Source organism: Natrix helvetica (genome assembly GCF_964273705.1).
Source record: "Natrix helvetica genome assembly, chromosome: 3".
Taxonomy (NCBI): domain Eukaryota; kingdom Metazoa; phylum Chordata; class Lepidosauria; order Squamata; family Natricidae; genus Natrix; species Natrix helvetica.
This window is the reverse complement of record NC_138549.1, coordinates 29,107,775-29,134,452: the sequence shown is the minus strand read 5'-3', so window position 1 is coordinate 29,134,452 and position 26,678 is coordinate 29,107,775. Positions and strand designations below refer to the sequence as shown.

Here is a 26,678-nt window from a genome sequence, read left to right as displayed (position 1 = left end):
GAACTAAGCTTTTCAAGAAACTAACAAACTGGTATATAGCAAAACAAGATTGGTGAGCAAAATTCTTATTTTTTTCTTGTCAAAAGAAAAGTTCATCAACTTGATACTGTGTTTCCCCAAAATAAGCACTTAGCCTTATTGGCGTCACCCATGATATAAGCGATTGGCCTTATTGTTGGGTAGGTCTTACTATTTTTGAGGTGCAGGAGGTAGCGAGCATGGTTACCTCATGACTGCTGCTGTGTTGCAATATTTTCAGGGAGTGCTTATTTTTGGAGGAGGCTTATTTTAGCGCATGTGCTTAAAAGCTCGATTGGGCTTATTATCCAGAGAGGTCTTATTTTCGGGGAAACAGTGTATATATATTTTAAAATCTCTACATGAAGAATTCCTTCCAATCAACTTTTTGCCAGATATCTGGTAGATCCAGCAGATATCTCAACTTCCTTTGACACACTGTTCACCTAGTGGTCCTCCTTAACTCCCAAATATGTGGTAACAATCTCTTCAACTCATTTGTGCCAAGCCTATCCAAAAACAGAGGTTATAGAAGATTTCTCTCATTATGTATTTGGTGACTCCCATATTTAGACTGTGAACAGATCAGGTAAGAATTCAGTTGAGTTCAGTAATGCTTCTAAGAAATAACCCCTTGATTATTTGTGAGCCCTTGTAAAAATGGATGGGTAGGCAGATGGTGACATCTCTTAAGCTTCTTTGTTCCATTTAGTGTTATTTAATCTTGTAGTTAAAATGTTATTATAATTTGGGAAACAATACTAATACTGAATAGTACTACCAGTTCCAAGCCACAAAGAATTTTGAAAAATTATTTACACTTTGACAGCAGCTGGAAGCACAGTATACTTCCAATATTTATTGGGAATAAATGAAAGCTCATGCCTACTGCTTCGGTGACTCCATCCAGCCCCTCATTCTCTGTCGTCCCCTTCTTCTTTTGCCCTCAATCTTACTCAGCATTAGAGTCTTCTCCAGTGAGTCCTTCCTTCTCATTAGATGGCCAAAGTATTTAAGTTTCATCTTCAGGATCTGGCCTTCCAAAGAGCAGTCAGTGTTGATCTCCACTAGGACTGACCAGTTTGATTGCCTTGCAGTCCAAGGGACTCACACAAATCTTTTCCAGCACCGTAGTTCAAAAACCTCAATTCTTTGGCACTCAGCCTTTTTTATGATCCAACTTTCACAGCCATATGTTGCAACTGGAAAACCCACAGGCTTGACTATATGCATTTTTGTTGGCAGGGTGATGTCTCTGCTTTTTAGTATTCTGTCTAGATTTGCCATAGCTTTCCTCCCTAGGAACAAACGTCTTTTAATTTCTTGACTGCAGTCCCCATTTGCGGTGATCTTGGAGCCCAGGAAAATAAAATCTGTCACTACCTCCATTTCTTCCCCATCTATTTGCCAGGAATTGAGAGGGTCGGATGCCATGATCTTAGTTTTCTTAATGTTGAGTTTCAAGCCAACTTTTGCACTCACTTCTTCACCCACATCAAGAGGCTCTTTAGTTCCTCTTCACTTTCAGCCATTAGAGTGGTATCATCTGCATATCTGAGGTTGTTGATATACCAAATTTTGATTCATCTACTCCCGCCTTTCTCATGATGTGCTCTGCATATAAGTTAAATAGGCAGGGTGACAGTATACAGTCTTGCTGGACTCCTTCCCCAATTTTGAACCAATCAGTGGTTCCGTGCCAGTTCTCACTGTTGCTTCTTGACCCGCATATCGGTTTCTCAAGAGACAAATGCTCCAGTATCTTTGCCATGAAAACCCCATTGACAGTACCATTCATATGACCTGATCATTAGGCATTTTGCCCATCAATCTACATTTCCATTAGGAACAGGAATTAACAGTGTTTGAGAACTGATCTGAGTACCGATTAGCAGAGTTTAAAGGAGTTTGGAAACTAAGTTGGAAACAAGCATTGCAACACCGTGTAAAGTCTTCCCAGTTCTGTAGATACCTGGCAAGAGCAATTTCAAAAGCAAGCGCATGGGAGCTTGCCAACATCAAAGACATTATTAGTAAAGACCAGGTCAACTTAGCAGCTGATTGTAAAACAAAATGTATTTGACATTTTGCTTTCTCCTCCTCAACTGTCATCATAGCATACGATTTCTGTGGGTACAGTTGACAGTTTATTGCTGTGCTGAGTATCACAGCCCTGTCAGCATTGGATCTGTTAGCTGACTTTGATGCTTATGGAAACTATCTTCTACAAGGAGAATCTGTACCGAGACTATAAACAAACATCTCCAGCAACAGAAATAAACCGGACCAAAATCCCGTTATTAAATCAAAGAGAGTCTAATTTTTCCCAATTTTGCTTAGCCGTTAAAATCTCCTACAGCTCTAAGGGACTTTTTCTTTAAAAAGTCACAACAATAGTATAATAAAGCTGGAAAATTATTCAACAGCATGGTGAAAGCAACCCACCTTCAAGACTTAGCCTCTAATTTCAGTGGAGATAAAGTGCTTTGTTTAATTTAACATAGGCTTCAACTGATACATATTTCTGAATGGCTCCTCCATTGTTTTGTGTTGCTAAGGTGGTAACATCATGGCAGTTCAACACAGTTATAATCCCACTGACTCAGCAAGGAATGAGTGACTCATTTCCTAAAACAGATTTTCAGGAAGGAAAAATGACTTTCTATCTGATGTTCTCATTTTCTCATTCCATGCCCATTAAGAAATGTTGGTTTCCAAGACAAGGCAATAAAATTGCAAATGTCAGATTAGAGCTTGCTGGGAAACTGTAAAAGTTTGCAAGACAGAATTGGACAATACTGATTCACCGGGCATGCTCAAAGCAGTTATCATAGTCTGGGCATCAAATAGGAAATTGCAGCTCATCAGAATGCAGCTGCCAAGTGAAATTATATACCTGTACCTGTTATAATTACAGTAAACCATCTGCAATGGTTGCCAATTAGGCACTAAATTAGGATCCAATCCGGAACCCACCACTGCCCCAACCCCTTTTGGAACTGGGCCGCACAAATATTAGGCAAGTGTGCAGCATATAGGCCCAATCACGCAAGCGGCAGGCAAGTGCACATGCAACGGCTACTTGTGTGAGTGGCTTGTGCTCATACAAGAAGCCTGACACTCACACAGTACCATACCCTCTTCCTCTGCCCCAAGCCGGGAAGGTTGGAGACCGCGGCTCTAAGAAATATCAGTGGCGTTTGGGAAGCTTTGACCTTTCTAATCTTATCATTGAGCCCTTCGCCACCACACTGCTTTCAGTTAGCTTGTCATGGTTGGTTGCCCACAATAGTTCCTGCTGCCACCACCCATTTTCCTAGAAAAAGGAAATATTCTTTGCCCCGTTTTCTCCTTTTTTCACACTGGATTGTGAAAGGGATGCAACTTTCACAGCCTAAGCACTTCTATACACATAAAGTGGCTCACTAATCATTATGGTGATAATAATGCCAATAAATGAAGAAAAATGAACACTTGTGTGTATGTGTTCATTGGAGCGTTGAGGCATAGGACCAAAGGTTGGCAACCCTGTATCTTTTCATCAGATGAAAACAAGGCATCCATTTTGTTATTTTAAAGTAACTTTTTCTGCCCAAGATAGTTACAATTGGATGGAATGACGCATTCCGTTAAGGAGAACACTTTAAACAGACGGTCTGATGGTAGGCTGGTCTGCCATAGCCTGTTGAGATTGAGATGGGGTGGAGTTACTCATTCAATATAATGCTCCTTCTGAAGTGTCTCCTGAAGAAGGTGTGGAAACTATGAGTAGCCAAGATGTGCTTCTACTGAGTGATAAGTAATGCTTCTAGAACTGGATTGGTTACCAGTTATTTTACAGGTTCAAGTCAGGGTTTAGGGTTGTGAATAAGGCTATGAATAGACAAGCTAACCTGGTGTTTCAGGTGTTTCAGGTAAGTCTAAATCCATACAGATAATTACATTCTGAATGGGGAACATTTTGCAGATATTCACATGGACTGACTTAATCTGAGTAGCAAATCTGGCTTCTTCATGATGCAGGCCAGGCAAAAGAACAACATGCCATTGGAGCTGAGGTTGTAGCAGCCTCATTATAATTTAAGAGGTTGTTTAACATTTCTTTTGATTCAGGACTTTTAGGAGGCTTAGCTAAAGATGGTTAAGGTATGGGATGGCTAGGTTCAAGGCCACCCCTTACCACTGGAAGTCCACCAGGTGATGACTTTCAGCCAGTCACTCTCTCTCAGCCCAACTTAACTCACATGATGATTGCTGTAGGACAAAAAGTGGGCAGGAGGTGGGTATATAATGTATACTGACATGAAAGGAAAGGCAGGATGTATAGAAATAATAGGAAATATTTAAAACCCTCCTGTAGACGTGCATAGTTAGTGCTTGTGGTAAGTGAAATTTTAGAATAAGGCATAAATAAACAGCAGGATAACAGATAATCTATGGGTCTACAATTGCAATTTCTTGGGTTGCTGCTGTAGATTTTAAAAGAAGAGAAAAGGAGAATTGATTTGCCTCTCAAGGGCAGTTTTTCAGGTCCTTGCATTTATTCTGTCCGTTGTCTTGGTGAGCCAAATGCAAATAAGGTGTCAGCAGTTCAGTTCCTTTGCGCTGACACAGTCCAATGTTATCAAAGGAGAAGGCTCTTTCGCTCCCACAGAAATCACTTTGCAAATGCAGAAACCAAAAAAACAAAAGTTTTGACAGTTTTGAGGGAAGAAAAGATAAAAGCAAGGCAATGTTTATTTAAATGAAGCTCAATGGGAACAATTCCCAACAAGATTGTCACAACAATCCCCAGTAACTAATACGATGTAAGTTTTAAAGAATGAGCAACAATAGATTTTATCCAGACATTCAAATGGGAAGTTTTAGCAGCATACAAAAAAAAAATCAGTCATAAATATCAATAAACTATGAAATCAACAACATCTATTACTAATAAAAGTCTGAGGAAACCAAAATGATATCCTCATAAAATCCCCACCGGGCCTGATAAGAGGCATTGCTTTAAGATGACTGATCACATAAGAGTTTATTATAGTTGTTTTACTTTCAGCTTGTTATATTCTCACTTTATATATCACATGAGTAAACTGACATTCATTTTTTGCCCTCGCAAATCGTTTCCCAAATGTAGACCCTGATAGCTTGTACATATTTTGTTATATCACATACATGAACTCCATATATAAGGTTTTTAGTTTAAAAGATAATGCACAGCAAAGTGTGAGATTGTGTGCTAAATAACTACCTTTGGTTTTTATAATAGAATGAAATCCTGTGATATGATCACGTACTATTTGTGTATCAAGAATATTGTAATAAAAATGCAATTTTATCAAGTGGGATCAGTTGGTTTAACTCTACAAATACTTGTTAGTCGCATGTTATGGCAATATGAATGTATCCTGTCCTTCTATGGTGACTTAGTTGGCTCATTTTAGAGCAGATTTCCTATTACAGTTCCTTTGGTGTATAGATAGCTGGAAATTGTGGAAATTAGAGACTCACCATATCTGCAGGCACTAGGCTGGAGAAGATTGTTTGAGACTTGCTATAGAATGGTTTAGAAGGGACGCTGTGGCTCAGTCGGTAAGGCACTGAGCTTGTGATCAGAAAGGTTAGCAGTTCGGTGGTTCGAATCCCTAGTGATGTATAATGGAGTGAGCTCCCGTTACTTGTCCCAGCTTCTGCTAACCTAGCAGTTCGAAAGCAAGTAAAAATGCAAGTAGAAAAATAGGGACCACTTTGGTTGGAAGGTAACAGTGTTCTGTGTACCTTTGGCATTTAGTCATGCCGGCCACATGACCATGGAGATGTCTTCGGACAGTGCTGGCTTTTCAGCTTTGAAACCGACATGAGCACCACCCCCTAGAGTCGGGAACAACTAGCACATATGTCCATTATAGAATGGTTTAGTGATTATTTACATCTGAGCCGAATTGGGTTGCAACAAAATTCAACATCTATTGGAATATGTAGATGCCAAATAATTATGAGAATTGATAGTTTAACTGGCAAAATAAAATACCATCTCCTCCTTCCCAAAGGGAAATTATATTTTGAAGATTTTTTTAAAAAATGATAACTATCTATTGTTAGCAATGTACCATCATGCATATACATTCAAGTGAGAAAATATGATTTAATATACTTTTCCTATTTCACCATTGGAAAACAGTGCATTTATTTTCCAACAACAGGGGAAGATGGAAAAATAGGTAATATTTATTCATTCTATATCCCCATCAATCTTTATCATGTACTTATATTTATACTTAAATATTTATGCTTAAATATTTAATTTTGTAGAAAGTTAGAAAACTGTAATCATTCTATGGATAATCCGCTCAGAGGAAGTGATTAATGTTGTATATGCTGTTTATATCAACACTGATTCTAGTATCACACATTCAGAAAACCAAAGATTCAGCATTGTTTTTAAGAATTTGCAGCAACAAATGGGTTCTTGAAATATTCTCCTGGCCATTTCTGATTCTTCTTATTATGCACACGAGCTTCTGAGCACATTACCATAGCACAGCTGAGGTACAGAATCTCTTGAGAGATGGGAAAGTTCTATTTGCATCAGAGTTAATATGTATATAAAATGTGGTTTGGACTTTGCTATGCATGGCAACATAAGGAATTTGGGGAAGAAGTTTCTAGACTTAAATATTCCGATTTTAAAAACCTGAGCTTGACGTTATAAAAAGTCAAAAACGATACTGACATTTTACGAATGCCTTATTTCATAGAGATTGAAGAAGGTAGACCTTAATTAAAATATTAGCAGGCCCTCAGTAATTTCACAAGTGTTGTCCTCCAGGATAGCTCTGTCGATAAATATTTCATTGCATTCAACATGTGGATTTATGGACAGATGAAAAGAAGGGAGGGAGGAAGGAAGGAAGGTTGCTATAATTCAAATAAGTTTGAATTGGCTTGCCAGTGATCACTTAAATTGATACATTTTATACCTGTTTTTATGAAAGCAGTAATAAAAGTGGTTGCCAGGGATGACTTCTTTCCCCAACTTAGAAACTCGGTTGTATAAGTTGAGGACTACCTGTGCTTAAGCAATAAAGTACCTGTGGAAGAGCAGACTGCTTAGAAAAAAATTCAGGCACCTGCACTGCCTTTTTCCCTCCTGTCTTCCCCAATGTCAGCAAGGCAGAATTGCCAATAAAGCTGCAAAATTGAAGGAACTGTGTGTTTTGAGATTCTGCCTCAACCAACAAAGTAAAGCAGATGAATAAAAGAAAGTGTTTTTCCCCTTCAGAGGGAATGGATAGTCCAGAAGAAAAGATATATAGAATACGAGAAAAACAGAATAACAGAGTTGGAAGGGATCTTGGAGGTCTTCTAGTCCAACTCCCTGCTCAAGTAATTAGCTGTCCAATTTCTTTTTAAGAGCCTCCACTGATGGAGCACCCACAACTTCTAAAGGCAAGGTGTTTCCCTGGTTAATTGTTTATTGCTAATTATGATTACTCCAAAACAAAAAATGCACTTAAATGAAGAGTAGATTTTGTTTCATTGAGCATCTTAGCCCCAATTATTTGCTAAGAGCGCTGTTCCAGCATGCCATTCCACTCTGAAGCTCCTGGGTGAATCTCATTGTGCCATTCATTTGATGAACATTTTGTAAGTGTGGAGACTTTCAATCACTTTGGCATTTAACAGATCCTCCTCCCAATTATAGGATTTGGCTTTCCAGTGAAGTTTTTAATTTTAAACAACACAATCAAGATCGCTGAACTGGTGTACCCAGGAAAGAAATGATAAGGTCTTTTCCATGGCAGCACAATGGCTTCTATAGTAATCTACCCCCCCCCCCTAATTTACTTACTTATTCAATTTTTATAGCTGTCCATCTCAATCAAGCAGCTCGATGCATAAATAATGATAAAAATAATTAAAACCAGCCACAAAATAGTACATTAAATATATATGGCAATCAAGAAAAATGTCATACTGTGTAGACATAGAATTGACAGAATTAAAAAAAAGATAAGATAAAAACTGGAGCAAAACTAGCTAAGTTTTGCTCAAGTTTGTCATTTTAGGGCAGCCATCATTAGCTTGTTTATACTTGTTTATAGCAGTAGTATAACTTAAGACAACTGGCACATGGGGGCCTCAAGACTTTTTCAATGCTAGTGCTGTGCATCAGATTTTATCCATATACAAAAGCAATAGCATTAATAATCAGATATAAAGATGAGTTCTCTGGCATTGTGGATGGAAATGATGTTGGTTATTGCTGATGAGAAAATAGTTTTTCATGAAATTTAAGTAAGTGCCAAACTCCAATGCTCATCTGTTAAATTAGGATAGATAGTTTACCCTTTATTCTAATTTTAAGAGATCATATAATTTGGTGAATGTTTTATTACAGTATCTAATAATTCAATAATAATAGTTGTAATCTATATGAATCATTTACATGCAGTAACACTGAATCCCAAATATTTGTATGTTAAACTAACAGTAGCCTATCAATAAAACAGCAGGAAATGCATAACAAATGCCCTGCACATATTATGTATTCACTATAATGGCTTCATTTAATGTAGGGTATAGAATTTAATGCAATAAATTCCAGATTGGCTACATTTGAATCCGACCTTCCCTTTAAAATGTTTATTACAGTTTTTTTTCTCTTTTTCCCAAACCCTGTTTTCCAGTAGACTTGAGGGAGGGGCCACACATGGGATATTCCGAAAGCCTGATTGGTCCAAAGACTGAGGGAAATTTCTTTTAACCTCCTCTTTTCCCTGTTGGCCCCCAGTTCCTCCCAGTCTTTGGTCCAAACAAATGCTTTGGTTCCTAGTATTTCATTGAGAAAATTAGATACATTTTATATTTCTACTGATTTGATCCATTGGACATTCTAAATTCCAAAAACAGCTGCTGCTTCGCAGAGACAGGGTCTTCCATCCCGCAGCGTGTCAAGGGACAGCTAATTGGCTTTCCGCTCTCCTCTCATGCCACTGGGAGCTCCGACCGATTCCTGGAACTACGGGGTTTTGGGCTCCTTATAGCAGCTACTTGGGTGAGGCTCCAAAGCGGGTAGCGCCATTTGGGCTGGCGGTGGTTTCCATTTCCCAGCTGTGCTCCCTTCTATCCAGCCGCGGCTATCCAAACAAGCTGTGGCAGAGCTCACAGGTTGTTTGAAGTGTGCAGCGAAGCTCTGGTGGCCATTTTGAAGTGCGCACGTGGCGGTGGCCATTTTGACCACTAATTGAGTCTCATTGCATCGCGGCCAGGGTCGGGCTGGCATTTGAAGTTTCGGCGCTCCGCTCTTCACCCGCAAGGCCTCTGCACCGGCTGGTGTCTCCAGGCAAACCCACAGAGTTCGGACACGTGAATGGCCAGATGGCTGAATCACAGGCCCAAGGGGAAGGCCACATTGAGACCGGATCTGGGGGAATGGAAGGCCCTAGAACTAGGGCAGCAGCAGCCAGACCTTCTGCTGCTCAAAGACCATCAAGGGCAGCCCAGAGAGACAAATTGAGGCGCCAGTGCACCCTCGAAAAGAGGATTGCCAGGGCAGAACAGCAGGCCCTGGCCACCAGGCCTAACTCCCACAGTAGGTCCTGGTCCCATTAAGGCCGGGATCTTATCAATCGGGCTCTCCCCCCCTTCTGTCTCTCCTAATAGGCCCATCAGACAAACTGGCATGGAGGTCTCTCCATCTCCTCCCACATCTACCCAAGGGGTCCGGAAAGATGTTGTGGATCCATTGGGATCCTCCAGGGGGTTTCTTCCTCATCAGGCCTAGCTCCCCTGGAGCCACTGGCAGATCAATATGAGGATGAATTTGAGAATTTGGAATTATTGCCCGAGATCATTAAGAGGCTGATCTCCTCCGCCATATCAAAAGGGGTTACTTCAGCCCTCAACCAAAGGGAATTCCCACCTCCGAGGGATAGGGCAACCCATTCCCTTCAGCAACCAAGGGATCCTTCCTCTGCTCAGAGGCAGGTGCCTGCTAGGGCTGCTTCTCCCTCAGTGGTTAGTGAGGGATCAGTGTTAGGTGAAGAACCTCATCAAGACATGGGGTTTTCAGAGGACAAAGAGTCTGTTCTTCCTGACCCCCCCCCCCGCATTCCCTAATCTACTTGCTCCTCCTATGTTTAAAACTCTGCTTCACAAGGCCAGAAAGACCACTAAGCTGGGGATCCGGCTGTCCCTCAACCCAGGGATCCTAACCTAGTCATGTTTTCCAATACCGCCACCAATAAGGAGGAGGTCCCTGCTCCTCCTCTGTTTCTGGAGGTGGTAAAGAATCAGTGGGCCCGCCCCTCTACTTTTCCCAATCCTGGGAGCAACGACCGCCGCTTCTACAATATGGAGCAGGTCTTCCTCCAGGCACTTCAATTGCTCACAGTGGATGCCCCTGTGGCTTCTTTGCCTATGCGTCTTCTGTCGTGTCAGGGGATGTAGCAGATAAACTAAAACTGGAGGACAAGCACGCGGAACTTACCTTGCGTAAGAACTTCAACGCTTCTGCTTGGGAAATAAAATCTGCCGTGGCGACCTCCTATTTCAATTGCTCGGCAGTCATGTGGCTTCGCCAACTACAGGATCACATTCTTGTTCAAGATGAGCAACTTCAACAGGATATCACCAAAATTATTGCAGCCACCCAGTTTTCTGCGGATGCCACCTTAGACGCTCTGAAGTTTTCATCCTGAGCCCTCGCTACCTCGGTGACGTCTAGGTGTCTACTATGGCTTCGCAACTGGCAAATGGACAACAAGTCCAAGCGGAACTTGGCAGCTGCCCCTTATGCAGGGACCAATCTCTTTGATGAATCATTAGACCCAATTGTCATCGAGAATAAGGAAAAAAAGAAGGTCCTGCCAACGAACTCCAAGAAGCCAGACAATCTACCAGTTCCTTACCAGAAACACTCATACAGGGCTCCTGAACCAACAAGCCAGGTTCTTTCCTTATAAGTCAGATAGACAGTCCAGAGGCAGTACTATCAGGATAGGGGCAGGTACCAAGCCCAGTCCAAGTGGTCCTTTCGCAGGGGGGGGGGCGCCCCTTCCGTAGAGGGAAATGACTCCAACCCGAGCATTCCCATAGGCGGCTGCCTGGCTCTGTTTGCAGATCAGTGGGATCTGATCCCAACAGATGTCTGAGTATGAGCCACGGTCAGACACGGTCTTCGTCTCAAATTTCTCTCCATACCTCCGACCTTCTTCCGGGTGTTCCCCCCTTCCCGGGATCCAATTTGTTCTTGACTGATGTCCCAAGCCATCCAACATCTACTGGACATTTAGGTGATAGAACCGGTCCCGGTGTCGGAACACGGGTTGGGTCACTACTCCAATCTATTCGTAGTCCCGAAGAACTCGGGGGGATGGAGAGCCATTCTGGATCTCAAGTGCCTGAACCAATTCCTAGTCTACAGATGCTTCAAAATGTCCTCCCTGGGATCTATCCTCCAGGGAATCAGGAAGGGCGATTACTTAGCATCAGTAGATCTAACGGAGATATACCTCCACATTCCGATCCTCCCCGCCCATCGCAGGTTTCTCCGGTTCTCTCACAAGGGTCGCCACTTCCAATACAGGGCTCTTCCTTTCGACCTAGCCTCTGCACCACGCACATTCACAAAGGTCTTGGCGGCATTGGTGGCTCACCTCTGCTCTGTCCCATTGAGACACCATTGCTATCTAGATGACGTGCTCGTGCAAGCTGACTCACACGCACAGGCAGTTCTCGATCTTCGCCTGACCATCCAGATGTTGCAGGCCCTTGGATTCTCCAACAACTTTCCCAAAAGTCATCTCTCACCCTCAACAAAGATCCTTCATCTGGGGGCAGTGATAGACTCAGTGACAGGCCTAGTTCGACTGTCTCCGGAACGGCTCGTCAGCCTCCAGTTGTTGGCACAGCAGGTTCACGCAAAAAGGTCAGCTTCCATCCTGACCTTGGCCTCCTTTCTGGGCAAGATGGTGTCATGCATAGGTCCAGATGGCCTCCAGGTCTTCTATACGCCTTTCCCCCTCTCCCACTGATCCTGGGGACCTTGAGGAAGGTAGTGGTAGAGAGGGCGGACATCATTCTGATTGCGCCACACTGGCCCAGACAGCCTTGGTTTGCGGACCTCGTCCAGCTTTTCATAGCCCCCCCATGGAGGATTCCTCAGGAGGAGATCTCTCTTTGCCAGGGGGTCCTGATCCACCTGGAGCCTCAATGGTTCCACCTGACCGCCTGGCACTTGAGCGGAGCCTCCTGAGGAAAGCAACCTGTCCTCCCAAGTAATTGCTACCATAGAAGTATCCAGGCGCCCTTCCACCACACGGATTTATAATTCTACATGGGCGGCCTTTGTTAGAGGGTGCATCACCCTCCAGATATGCCCTACCGAAGCTTCGGTCGCTCACATCCTCAAATTCTTCCAAAAAGGATTAGATGGGGTTCTCTCCCATAACATCCTTAGGTGTCAGGTAACGGCCTTGTCCTCAGTCATACCCAGGGACGGTCATTTGTCTCTGATGCCCCTTCCTTTAGTCGAGATTTCTAAGGGGAGCCGCCAACTTGCGGCCTCCCTCCCATACACAGGTTCCCCACTTGGGACCTACCTTTAGTGCTCAAGGCCTTGACAGGGGCTCCCTTCGAGCCACTGCGCACAGTGCATCTTAGGTTTCTGTCCATGAAGGTGGCCTTTCTAGTCGCCATAACTTCTGCCAGGCACATTTCCGATTTGGGGAACTTGTCTTCCAAGGATGGCCTTGGCTAATTTCACCAGGACAGGGTGATCCTCCACTTGGATTCCACCTTCTTCCCTAAGGTCAATTCACCCTTCCACCGGGCACAGGAAGTTATCCTTCCTAATTTTTGTCCTAATCCCTCCCATGAGCGGGAGCTTCTTTGGCACCGCTTAGACGTGCGCCGCGCCTTACGCATATATCTCCAGCGCACATCACCTATCCACTGCTCTGAAGCCATTTTCATTTCCTTCCAACCTGGCTCGTTGGTATCATTTGGGTATTATCTGCCACGATTGGCAGGTGGCTCCGTCAGGCCATCTCCACTGCCTACGAGTCCTCGGGCCGGCCGGTCCCCTCAGGGATCACTGCTCATTCCACGCAGAGTGCCACAGCCACGGCAGCATGGGCCACTAGGGCCACTTTAGAGGACATCTGTCAGGCAGCCACTTGGGCCTCTCCGTCCTCCTTCATCCGTCACTATCGGCTGGATGCCTTTGCATCTGCTGAGGTGTCCTTTGGACGCAGGGTCCTACAGCAGGTGGTGACCGCCCCTTCCCCTGAGTTTAGGTTTCCTCCCTGGGACCGAGCTTGGATATGTCCCACGTCGGGCTCCTCCCTCGAGTCTACTGGAAAAAGAACGTTCGTCCTTACCTGAACATTTCTTTTCAGTAGACAAGAGGGAGGGGCCGCTTCCCACCCCAGTTATGTTAGTTGATAGTTAGTGGGGTGTGGGCCGGTCGGGTGGTTTGTTTTCGTTTTGTTTGTGTCTGTTCCTATACAGTTTAACTTTGGACATTCACCTTCGAGGAACTGGGCGTCAACATGGAAAAGAGGAGGTTAAAAGAAATTTCCGTCAGTCTTTGGACCAATCATGCTTTCGGAATATCCCACGTGTGGCCCCTCTCTCTCGCCTACTGAAAAGAAACGTTCAGGTAAGGACCAACATTCTTTTTAAAAAGTCTGTCAGATTTCTTTGCCACGCAGTCCCTTGAAATGGATTTTCCACAACTGTCAATGATGTGAATCAAGTCCGTAGATGGTACAGCATAGTTTAGAAAGGCAACAATTCAGCATCAGAAACCATGTGAACTCTCTGAAGGCCTCTTTCTACCCTCATAGTTTGACATAAAGTCCCTTTTACATCCTTGCCTTGTCATGTTTTAACAGCTATGAATAGAGAAGAGAGGCAGATAAAGGAAGAGGAAACATGAAAGTGGTCTGATTCTCTGTATTTAGAGGGTCTTTGAATTGTCCCTTGTGGAGTCGGTATGACATGGAGTCAACATAGCCCTCCTTCTGAGTTGTATTTAAGAATTGGCATCCGGGAAGCATGAATGGTTAAAAGTAAATCATACGAACACATCACAGCACATTAATCTGGAAGAAAGTCTTAAACGATAAGAGCACTGATGCTCACATTCTCTAGGGTGATTGTTTATTTTCTCCTCATAAATACAGATGGTCTTCGGCTTACAAATGGGTACTTAGCAACCTTTCAAAGTTACAACTTACCTGAAAAAGGAAACTTACAACTCAGATCCAAGGTTCCAATGGTTGTTCCTTGTTCACTTGTCTCCACTTTGGTGACTACAGTTTGCAGCATTCCATGCTCATTTGAGCCCATTTTACGAATAATAACATGAGAGATGGTTAAGTTAATGTGTTGTCCTTTGACTGTGTTTTGATTTAATAATGGAGTGTGCCTACTGAATATTTGATTCATTTTGTAATAATTTGTAATAAAATCTTACCTTAGGCGGAAAATGTTACAATTGAAGTTACAAATGTGCTGTTATTTAAGACAATCCTAATGTACAGTGGAGTCATTTTGAAGTGTTGGAGGTCACAATTCCAAACAGTTTGGCCAAAGTCCGTGTTAGTTCAATATTCTGTGGATTGCAATGCCAAGATACATTCTGACAGTATCTACTGGACAAGGTTGAATTAAGCATAACAAAATATGACAATAAATGTAATAAGCTTATGTTGCCAATTATGTTTGGAGAGATGCAACAGCTATTCTTCAGTCTGAGCTACTTAGATGGCTGTCAACATCACCAGTAACATGTCAGCACAAGAGAAATTGAGATAACTGATTGCTTAAAATAAAAGCATTAACACCTCAAAACTTCAGATAAAACATGGTATTTTCCCACTAAAATACTGAAGCCTGTAAAATATTTATGAGTTCTTTCATTATTCTAAAATGGCAAACCAAAGAAACACTGCATGGGCATGGGAATTACAATCATTGTAGAATTCTGAATTATGGTTGTGCATTAGAGCTAATCAACCCAAGTTCCTAAAGAAGATGAAAATAATACAAAACAGGTTTTCTTGGGGTAGACTGAATGGGTTAATTCTGAATCTGGATGTCAGTAAATCATAATTCCCTTTTGTTTCTTTACTGTTCCAGAACATTATCAGTAGTGAAGGCTGTGCAAAAAACAAAAAACAAGGCAAAATAGCAAATTGATGGGGCATTGTTTGATTGATCTTTTTGTATGCATCTCAATCACCAAAGTAACTCTAGATGGCTTATGCATTAGAGATTATGTCCTGAGCGGTGCTCATAAAATATTTTTCCAGCCATTTATTTTTATCCCTTAATAATTGACCATTTCTTCTTCTCTTCCATTCATTTTTCTTTTTTATTTCTTCCTGTTTTGTCTCATTCCCAGTATATTTCTACATTTTTTTCCAAAACACAATTATCTTTTTTAAAAAATAAATTCACTACTAATTTATCTGTCTGATTATAATGTATTAATAATACGTTGTGTTTACTGTGATTTTTTTTGATCATTTGGTTGCCTCTGTATGTCATAGTGTGTGCCTAATATTGTTACGTGTCTTCTTATAATCTTTATGCCAATGTTGGAAAGAGAGTGAGGCAACAAGCTGAGAGAAATCCATAATTCTATAAATCTGGCAGGTAACTTACCTGTGAAATCAGATCAGCCCCATCCCTTCTGATATTTGGAAGGCCCTCAAGAACTGGTTATGCTGCCAGATCTGGGGTTAGGGAACTGGTCCCATTGCTGAGAGGGGCATTTTTATCTTCCCTTTGCCAACGTTAGTATTTTTGTTTTTTAATGTTTTTTTAAATTATTGTGGCTTTTATATTTTTACTAAATGAGATTCTATCATATTCTGTGACAAACAAAAATGTTATGCCATGTTTTTTTAACCGCTGTAAGATAATGAGATGTCTGAAACTATCAACAATGCTGGATGTTGTATCTCAAGGGCAAATTGTCTTTATTTTATAAAAAAATATTGATTTAAAGCTTTCCAGATTAGGTTATAGCTCACATTCAGTATTTAGCAGGAATACTGTATATAAAAAAACTGTACAGTACTGCAACATGCTGTCTTTCCTTATCCCTTTCATTGGCCATGTCCCATTGGCCAACCAAAATGCATGTAAAGACCCCAATCCAAAAGTCACACATATGGTATGTACATCTGATATCATCTGAGATTGATATCAACTGGGAATTGCCAGATTCAGGGGTGATGTCTACATGGTCAAAAAATGTCATGCTGGCATGATCAAAGGTCCACCATTTTGTTATGTGTATTATTTCTTATCTTTTCATCTACACACGAGCATTGTGCTTTTTGACCCCACCAACTGAATCTAGAAACTATCAAGAAAAACCCGGGCAAATCTATGAAAAATCAGTAGTTGTAATCTGTAATTAGAAAGTAAAAACTCTTGTATGTTTATGGGAAGATTGCCAAATGTTGCAGTCTAACAGACTGAAAGACATCAGGATGGAGAAAGTTAGAATAGTTCAGAATAGAAATTCAAGGATATCAAAGTGTAAATGCACAAGTAATAATATCACAATTATGAGAATTATCTTCTCACACTGAAACTGCCAGGGATATTAAGGAAATCCAGTTTTTCTTTAGATGACACTGTAATAAATAGTATCTGCTCAGCAATGACAAAACATTTCAGTAAGAATTTCATATATTAGAAATAATAAGCAAAGAAACCCAACGTTGAGAAGATGTCCCCTGTGGAATTAGCACCATCCCCTATTTGCTTGTGGGATTTTTAACTCATTTAGCATTTTGCTTTGTTTGCTACTATTTGCTATGGTGGAGTCCAATTTAACAGGATCAGACTATTTCATATTTGTATTTTATCTACAGGATAAAGTAAGAAATAAGATTAAAAGCACTGAAAAATCAAAAAGATAGAAAACTATGTTTTGGACCCCGTATCATCATAATAAAAAAGATTATTCCAAAAATGAAGCAGTACCGCTTTCACGTTTACGTGCAAATAATTAAAAATAACAGTAACATATAATTTTTTGTTAAGCAAATACTTCTAGTGCTAATATTTTCTCTGCAAAATATAATGACTTAAAATCCAAGTAGTCAGAAATCACAGTTTAGGAATATTGTTTTTTTAATGGTTGCTTAGCAACTTTGTTACTATCTGTTGCCACTATATATAAACAGAAGATAGCTCTATAAATTAACTGACAAAAAACTAGAACAGATAAAAATAAAATACATTTCAATGGCACCGAGTTTCTAGGAAATTGTCCTGAAAACTTCAAGCAACTGAATTTTAAGCCTTTACTTTTTGTTTCCTTTGTTTGATTGAGAAAAGCCACAACTAAAAAGAGAAAAACATGCTCTATAATTGTTCTTTTATCATTCGTGGTAGAAGAAATGCCTATAAATTTTTTAAAATTGTTGTTATTAGCATGCTAGGAAAGAAGTTATCTTTTTCCAGACTCTGTTTAAAGAGACATTATCCTATTTATTAGATGAACTATTTCGTCTTTTCATTAAAATCTACCTTTATTTTAACATTTACAGTTGGGCTTTATCTTTTATTAGCAAAAGTTTTCATTTATTTCATTCTTTATGTGCTGCCAAATACATACATTCATACATACATACGTACACACACACACACACACACACACTCATACATACACAGATGACACCCTCTGGAGAAAAATACTATGGGGGTAAGACACCCCTAACACCCCTTGGGGGGGTGTTCTGTTAAGATACAATTTGTTCTGCTGTACTGGCTTCTACTGTACAGCGCAGTGGAGTTGCCACGGTAATGGCTTCACAGTACTCCACAAGAGGGCTCTCTCTGCTAAGGGAAAAAAATCCAATATTAGAAATTACATTTGGTCCTGACATTTCCCCCCTATAAATAAATACCTGGGTAATGCCGGGTTATCAGCTAGTTTAAAATAAAAGCAAACTTAAAGCAGTTTTTCTAAATATAAAATATAAGAGCAAATCGCAGTCAAACTTCAGCTCATTGCTTGTTACAGTTTTTCAACAGATCTTGGCTCTTCATAGGCATCTATGCACAGGTGCAGCACATAGAAAAGCCAACAGGCGTTAGTGAGCAAACTTCGTGGGAGAAACAGAATTTAACAAAATATGGAAAATCGTCAGATTGTGCAAGGATTATTAGGCTGTCACCCAGACATATGGATTTGTATACAAAGACATTGGAATAAAAAGGTAGTAGCAGGAATGTTATAAATATATCAACTGAACACAAAGGATTCTCACAGTTTTTTTGCACTGAATGGAACAAGAAACAGCCTTAAGGCTAGTACATTGTGCACTTTACAGAAAATTCATCTCTCACCACCAATTTACCTTGTATCCATAGGCATGTGGAGGACTATAACACTTGGACAGGGCCACAATCAGAGTGTAGGGCATTCTAAATCTTTAATCAATGCAAACACACTGGATTTCTATATCTCAATCAATGTATGTATGTATGTATGTATGTATGTATGTATGTATGTATGTATGTCTATTTTAGTTATTAAAGCGCAGATCTACATAGCCGTAAGAAATGCTATGACTTGAAATATTGGGAATTAGAATCTTGGATATGAAATGCAAAGACATGTTTATAAGCAACTATTTATAACCATGTTTCATTTCGATGCTCCAGTAATTAAAACATTGTATACTTATGTAGGAGATCTAAATATCTGTGCTCTACTCCTTTCAACTGTTTTAGCCTAGACTAGATCTTACTAGGAGGTAACTAGCACCACCTTCTGTGAATATCTATGACTTAACTTTACACAGTAAAACTGTTACAGGCAGAGGTAACTGTTTTACCTGTCAATGGTACTTATTAAAATTTTTTTAAGGTTTAAATATTTTCCATGCTCCTTGGTAGATTGTGGACTTTGGATTTACTCGTTCAAGGAATCGTTTGCAGAATAAAAGGGCAGAAAAGATGGATGTCTAAACAAAGAGGATTTATGAGAGATACCAGGAGGCAGCCTTGGGCCTTTTTCTCTCTGCTGTTGCTGTATAAAATCCTAGCTGCTTAATTTCTTTACTTTCCACTCAGATATTTCCTAGTTAGCTCCATTATGGGTGCTGCATTTTAAGGCAACTTTATTTTTTGTTATTTGACCCACCGCAACCCCATGGACAATGTTCCTCAGGCCTTTCTGTCCTCTACCAGCCTCTGGAGTCCATTTAAGCTCATGCCTACTGCTTTGGTTACTCCATCCAACCACCTCATTCTCTGTCATCCCCTTCTTCTTTTGCCCTCAATCTTTCCCTGCATTAGGCTCTTCTCCAGTGAGTCCTTCCTTCTCATTAGGTGGTTAAAATATCTGAGTTTCATCTTCAGGATCTGGCCTTCTAAAGAGCAGTCAGGGTTGATCTCCGCTACGATTGACCGGTTTGATCACCTTGTAGTTCAAGGGACTCGCAGGAGTCTTCTCCACTACCATAGTTCAAAGGCCTCAATTCTTTGGCACTCAGCCTTTCTTATGGTCCCACTTTCTTAAACTGGAGAAAGAGTGGTGGAAATGTGGGGCTTCAGAAAGGCTGGTCTGGATTGGAATAAGTTTGCTGGAAACGATCCCTCCCTCACTACCATCAGATCATTTGGCAGTCAAACTCAAAATCTTTTTGGAATCTTCTGCATCTTACTGGCAGGATTCCAATTGCCCAAATCCCTTGGATGGTATGAAGAGCACAATTCCCAGAATTTCTAATGCCCAGAAATCTGGGGAAGCGGGTCAGCCACAGCTTGATTGCCAGAAACAACCGGTAGTTCTAAAGTTTTATCTAAAGATTTGTCTTTCAGAAATCTTTGGCTGCTCTTAGACCAAGATTGGGTTGTACCATGAAAACCTAGTAGCACTGTTTCTTTGTTGCAATTACTAACGTAATATAGAGGAGGAGTTTGGCACAAACTACATTGGTCCTATTGACATATTATTTTCTGACTAAGTTTTTTTTAATCAAGGTAATTATTACTATTAGAAAATGAGCTAGCAAGATGATAGAGCTAGCCTACTCTAGTCCACTGTTTGGAAATAAAAAAGGCAGGTGGGCGTGGGGAATGGGAAGGCAATGTGGAAGTAACATAGTTCCTTTAAGTGAAACATTTAGTTTCTTTCTCTGTCTCTAATTTGCCTGCCAGAAAAATCTCTCAGGTTTCTTAATTTTGCAAATGACTTCCATGCCCACGTATAAAAATAAAAGCTTTATTGATTCAAACCGTTTTAATAATTTTGGCAAGTTGGTAAAAGTTTTTTGGAGGGTTAGCTGATTATTATTATTATTATTATTTATTCACATTTCTAAACCGCCCCCTCTCCCAAAAAGGATGTCTCTTACTTTTTTTGGGGTGTGGCTGGAGTAGAAATCTGAATTATAAAACCAACCACAGGGAAGAGGTAGCAAAAAAGGAACACTTGGCTAATTCAGATCCCTGTGAAGGAAACAAAGGACATTGCAATTTGAATTTGACACAAATGAAGGCAGGGCTATCAATCGCAAGGGACTGCACAATCTTTTCCTTCATAATGGATTTTTGGGTGATAAGAAAAGAGCCTCAAGAAATGGCAGAGAAAAACACAAGAAGGTTATAGATGGAGAGCTGGGTTTAACTTGGCTTCTCGGTAAAATGCTGTCAATGAAGTAATTACACAATAAAAGCACTCACAGCAAGCATGGTCTGGGGCAGTATAAGCATCTCTCAGTACCCTGATATGAACGAGCAGTTTTTGACTGTTGGAATGCGGATAGGCTCTGCTTCGTTTATACTGAGATAGTAGAAAGTGCAAGTATTATACAATTTCACTGATCTCCTTCCCATGAAGGCGAAATATGAATGAGTGCTCTGCATGTTACATTCTAAGTCTTGGAATTAATAAGCCAAAGGCAGACTAAGTCATGATAGAAGGCATAGAATTTCACTTTCTGGAAAAGGAAGAAAGTGAGGTGTTGTCCAAAGGATTCCTGCCTTATTTTGCTGAAAAGCTTTTAAAGTGTGATAGATAAAAATAGAGCGATAATAATGATTCCACTGGTGCTGCTTTGTCTTGTCAATTAATCTCATTCTTTACTTTTCTTCCTGTCTTTTTTTTTCCCTTCTCCTTTAGACTGTCTACAAGGCCTGGCTCTGTTCCCAGTATTTTGAAGTCACACAGTCTCATTGCAACAACACAATTCCTTGCAAGCAATACTGTTTGGAAGTTCAGACAAGGTGTCCATTTATATTACCAGACAATGATGATGTCATCTATGGAGGGTTATCCAGTTTCATCTGTACAGGTATGGCAGATTTTAGCAGCTGTTTCTAACACTTCTTTCAGAGCCATTTTCTGAAGCCTGAGGACCACGTATAATTAAGAATTCCTTTCCCCTTTCCACTCAAGATCTCCTTCTCCATTATATATCCCACAAGAATGATGTTGCTCTGTAATCCTCAAGAGTGTTCCCTTTTGCCTTCTCTCTTTCACCCTTCCCCTCCTCCTCATGTCTACTTAGGCATGACTCATCTGCCTTAGATACACTTCCTATTTATGTCACCTGTACAGAATCCCTCAGCTTGGACAATATTTTAAAGGGCTTGTTAGAATGAAACTTCCTGTGCTGTTGAGGGAGGCTAAGTTATAAAATTCAATGTGAAGAATGAAAAAGGTATGATTCACTTTAAAAAAAAAAGAGATACCTTTGCAATATCACCATGCCCGGTTGTTTGCATCAGCTGTGCAACCAATGCTAGAATCACCTCTGCTTATAGCTTTAGCTTAAAAATACCAGGCAGTTCTACAGAAAATACTTCCTGTGTGAATCTTTTTTTGCCTTTCTTCCATCCTAAATTGCAATGCTGTGTACCTGGTCCAACTACATCCCCAGAGCTTGAAAATGTGTCAACGAACTGAAATATTGAAAGAACAAAAGGTGTACTCAAATATGAAGCCTCTTGGTGCAGTGGTTAAGGCATCAAGCTAGAAACCAGGTACTGAGTTTTAGTCTCATGTTAGGCACAAAGCAGTGACGTGCGGTGAGGTTTATGGCTGGTGAGGCACTGACACAGTGCTGAGTTTCAAATATTTTTAGACTTGTGGACTTCAACTCCCAGAATTCCACAGCCAGGCATGCTCAGTTCCAATTTAAAGCGACAGCATTTGTTTTTCTCCTTTGCTCCTTCTTTCTTTTTCTTTTTCTTCTCCTTCCCCTCCTTCCTCCCTCTCTCCCTTCCTCCCCCTCTCTCAAACACACACACACACACACACACACACACACAAGTTGGATTGGACTATCTCTCCTACCCCTTCCCTCTCTCACTCACTCTCAAACAAACCCCCCCAAGTGTAGTTTGATTGCAGGTGGAGCCACGTTGCCTTTTCAAACTTTTAATCAGTGAAGCTGGGCTACATTTTTATATAGTTTTATCCAGCTGTGTGTGTGTGTGAGAGAGAGAGAAATGAATGGGGGCCTGGGGAGGAAGTTACTACACTTGGGGAGGGAGAGCACCAGTGAGGTTAAGCAGAGTCATCCACGGTGAGGTAGCAACTAGCTCAGCTTTTTCCTTTTACTTTTTTTTTCATGATGAGAGTGGTGAGGCTGTGCCTCACTTGCCTCACCTGACTGCACGTCACTGGCACAAAGCCTGTTGGGTGACCTTGGGCCAGTCCTTCTCTCTCAGCTCTAGGAAGAAGACAATGGCAAATCACTTCCGAAAAACCTTGGCAAGAAAGCTTGCAGGGACTAGTCCAAGCAGTCACCAAGAGATAATACTGACCTGATCATACATACATAAATACATGTGTGTGCATGAACATATGGACAACACAAATTCTAGGTTTTTTTTTAATACTTCTGAGAGAATAATGATTAGATATGAAGCATCCATTCTCATTCTTGCTTTTGACATGACTATTAACTTTGATATATGCCTACAATATCATGACAAATTAAATATGAATATGCAGTGTGAATAAATTCTTCGCCTTTAAAGATCTACTGGGGTTTTTTTTTTGTGGAGGGAATTTTATATGCTAATATTGGGTCTTCATAAAAATATTTTGGAATTAACAGGAATATTAAACATTTTGTGGCCTGGGCGTCATGCTTCTTCCTTCTGGTCTGCCTGAGGAAGCAAGAGGATTAAAGCTAGTTAGTCAATCCAAGCATTCAACCTTAATTAAACAAAAGGGTCCAAAATTTTCACCCTGGATAATTGGTATCATGCAGGAGAATTTCATATAAACGCTCAGAAATCTAGGGGCACTGGCCCATCCACAGAGGGGACAAAGGGATCAATGCTAACTGATGTGTACGGATTTTCAATCATGCATTTCCCACAACTTAGAATTTGTATCATATGTCCTAATACAAGTATATATTCACATATATATATTTTTTTGTGATTATGTTACACATGTTACACAAACATGTAATATTTTGGCATTATCACGGTTTGCTGACCAGACAACTGAACAGGTAAAGATAAGAGAAAGACAGAAAGACTGTACTTTTGACTAGCGGTGATAACCTAACCTCTTCAAATCTAAAGGTCTATGGAGATTCTCAGTCATCCAGGTCATGGTTGTCCCGAAGATGCTTTTTCAAGTGGCAACGGGGCTTTCTGGCATTTCTTTGAAGACGTTTTGCTTCTCATCCAAGAGACTTCTTCACTTCTTCAAATCTAATGCATCTATAAATTCCATGATCCCCAATACTATGATACTTGGATGGCTTAGGAGATGGGAGTACCACCTAATATATCTGGAAAATACCCTTTGGGAAATGCTGGCCTAGGTGTTGATTTATGATTTAATAAATGGTTGATTTATGAGCAGAATAATTTTATTACCGTGTTTCCCCGAAAATAAGACAGAGTCTTATTTTCGGGGAAACACGGTAATAAAATTATTCTTATTTTATTCTTATTTTCTTTTGACCCCCAAAATAAGTGCTTGGCCTTATTTTCGAGGAGGTCTTATTATTTTTGAGGTGCAGGAGGCAGTGAGTGTGGTCACCTCATGGCTGGTGCTGTGTTGCAATATTTTCAGGGAGGGCTTATTTTAGCACATGCACTCAAAAGCCCGACTGGGCTTATTATCCGGGAGGTCTTATTTTCAGGGAAACACGGTAAATAACCCATACTAACAAATACTAAACACACACACACACACACACACACACACACACACACGTGTTTCTTAGTGTTATTAAATTAATAAAAATCCTAGTCAATCAATACATTTCTGGGTTGACACATATATTGTGAAATAATGCAAAAGAAAGGATAGAAATCCATAAATAAAAACGGAATAATGCATTTGCATCATTTCATAATATGAAACCTCAAGGATGTTCTTTTTTGTAGTAATTCTTACTCCCAACTCACAAATCACATAGCTTGATTGAAGGCAAACTTCATTATCAGATCACGGGTGACTCTTTATCAGGAATTATATTTTTCTTGATATTGTTCATACTAGTGATTTTGACCAATACAGCAGCTTCTCTGTTAATAACATCAGAAGGTAGAAATAAATATAACTCAAAAACATTGTCCAGATTATACCACTACTTTATTGTCCCAGATACCATTGTCTACAATGGTTCCAATTTGTGAAAAACTCTAAAACACGAACTTGAGCTCTGAATGGCTAGTGAGCTATTTACTTTTTCTGAATTTCTGCAAGAGGAGAACAACAAAATATCTCAAACAAACCTCAGATTGCTATAATGCTCTGCTTGGTAGAGAGAAAACTCTTCTCCTTTTTATTTGGAATAGGCAAAATCCTAAAGATGAGAAAATGCACTAGCTGTTTCAAAATGCAACCTTTTTTTACTATTACCATTTATTTCTCATATAGCAAATCTTAATAGGATGGTTGGAAATGCCATGAATATGGGCATTAAAACTCTGCTTTAATCATTTAAAAACATTTTGTTTTAATGTTAGGTCTTTAACACAGAGACAAAAATTTTGCAATACAGAATTTAAACGTTGTGGACCAAAAGTAACCTCCTGTTTTGCCTGATAGAAATAAACAACCCCTGATATTGAAAAAGTTATTTAGATGGAATGGTGTTTTATCAGGGATACAGCTTAACTAAAAGAGCAAGACAATTATCCATATGGAAAGTCATTGGCCTTCAGAGATCATTCAAAAGTTCTCAATAACCAGTCGGTTTGCTGCTCTGTAGATTGTAAGATAGCACCTAAAGATGATAATGTTATTGCACCATTGTTAAATTTTAATGAAAAACATAATGTTGATGGGTTTCTGAACCTATTGCAAGTCTTCAGTTATAGTAGCCAGGATAATAAAAGCTGGGAAAATGTTACATGCTGCCCAGACTACATTAATTTCTGTGTATTCTGTAAAAATGAAAAATGAAGGAATGTCTGAGTTTTCTCAAGAGCCTTCTCCTTAGCAGAAGGAGTTTTCCAAGCAGAAACTCTTCTTCCAAACCGGAAATATTGTACAGTTCTTCAGGTCTTATGAAGATTGAACTGCATCAATTCTGTGTTGGCTGCCAGTCTAATTTGACCAATGACTAGCTGCAAGGCAATGCAGCAACTTCTCCTTGCTGCCTTTTGATGGTCATCTAGATGTGATAGTCTTAACTGTTTCTCTGCATTGTTAATGAATTCATCATTCAGCTGGTGAAAGTGATCAATGAGGTAGGTGATCAGGAAACTCTCTTGATCCTATTTATTTGGAGCCTCTAGACTAGAGAATCCCCCCACCCCCAAAAATAGGAAGGGGCACCAAGCAAAGGAGTATCAAACCAGAACCTCTGTCCTGAGAAATGCTTGCAGAATCTTGACTTAGAGAGACCCAAGTATTATATTTCAAATTAAAGCTGCTTCCTGAATTTAGACAGCAAACAACAAAATATAGATGTCACATGTTCCTTGGAGCCAATCAGCATTATTCTACTTATAAAAGGCCCAAAGCATTGTCTTGTTTATGCTTTAAATTCTGGGAACTATGCATGGGTTATTCAGCATGTATTTTAGAGTTTAGAACAGGTCACTGGGGACATCTAGTGGAGAACAGCAAGCAGTTCATGCATAACAAATTGCATTTGAGTTGTGAATGAGAAGCATTCAAGTTGGAAGTGAACATCTTTCACCGCGATAGTTCCTAAGTAAAGTAATCAGGACTGACTCTGTTACAAAAGAACTTATAATATGAATTTGTGACTCGCCAAACAGTAAGATACTTCAAAATGAAGGTGTTTAAAGTTGTTTTGGAATAGTATCATGAGGCAAGAAAGGAAATTGTAAAAATCACATCAAGGACAAAAAGTTGTTCCAAGTGTCCATAAGTAAATTTCATGAGATATTAATGGTTTGGGGGAATATTAATGAATTTCTTCTTTTCATTCAGGCTTAGATAACAAGCTAGTTGGTCAATTCCCGTGGCAACCAATGGATCAATCTTTAGATGATCCAAAAATGTGGACCTTCATTTATGGGAAAATGCTAGGAAGAAAATATTTTTTGATTGGCAATTTGGGGAGTTGCAGTCCAGGATCTCTGAAAGATACCAGGCTGAGAATATGTGTATTATTTTTTTAGAAGGGCTAATATAGGGAGACGTGGCTGCAAGAGTTGGAAGACAC

At 40.2% G+C, this 26,678-nt stretch overlaps 1 protein-coding gene across 3 annotated transcripts in view; it reads left to right on the top strand.

Annotated features, from left to right (window-relative positions):
- Positions 1–26,678, top strand: part of NALF1 (NALCN channel auxiliary factor 1) — a 477,447-nt gene that overhangs the window by 433,965 nt on the left and 16,804 nt on the right. Inside the window, exon 2 of one of the 3 annotated variants that reach the window (XR_014174816.1) lies at positions 21,182–21,293. Coding sequence is in view for 1 of the 3 variants with exons in the window: in XM_081946004.1 (XP_081802130.1) it covers positions 21,182–21,353 (172 nt within the window). In the remaining 2 variants the exon portion in view is untranslated. Of the gene's footprint in view, positions 1–21,181; positions 21,354–26,678 lie in introns of those variants that run through there. The other 2 variants (XR_014174817.1, XM_081946004.1) reach the window with 2 other exon arrangements.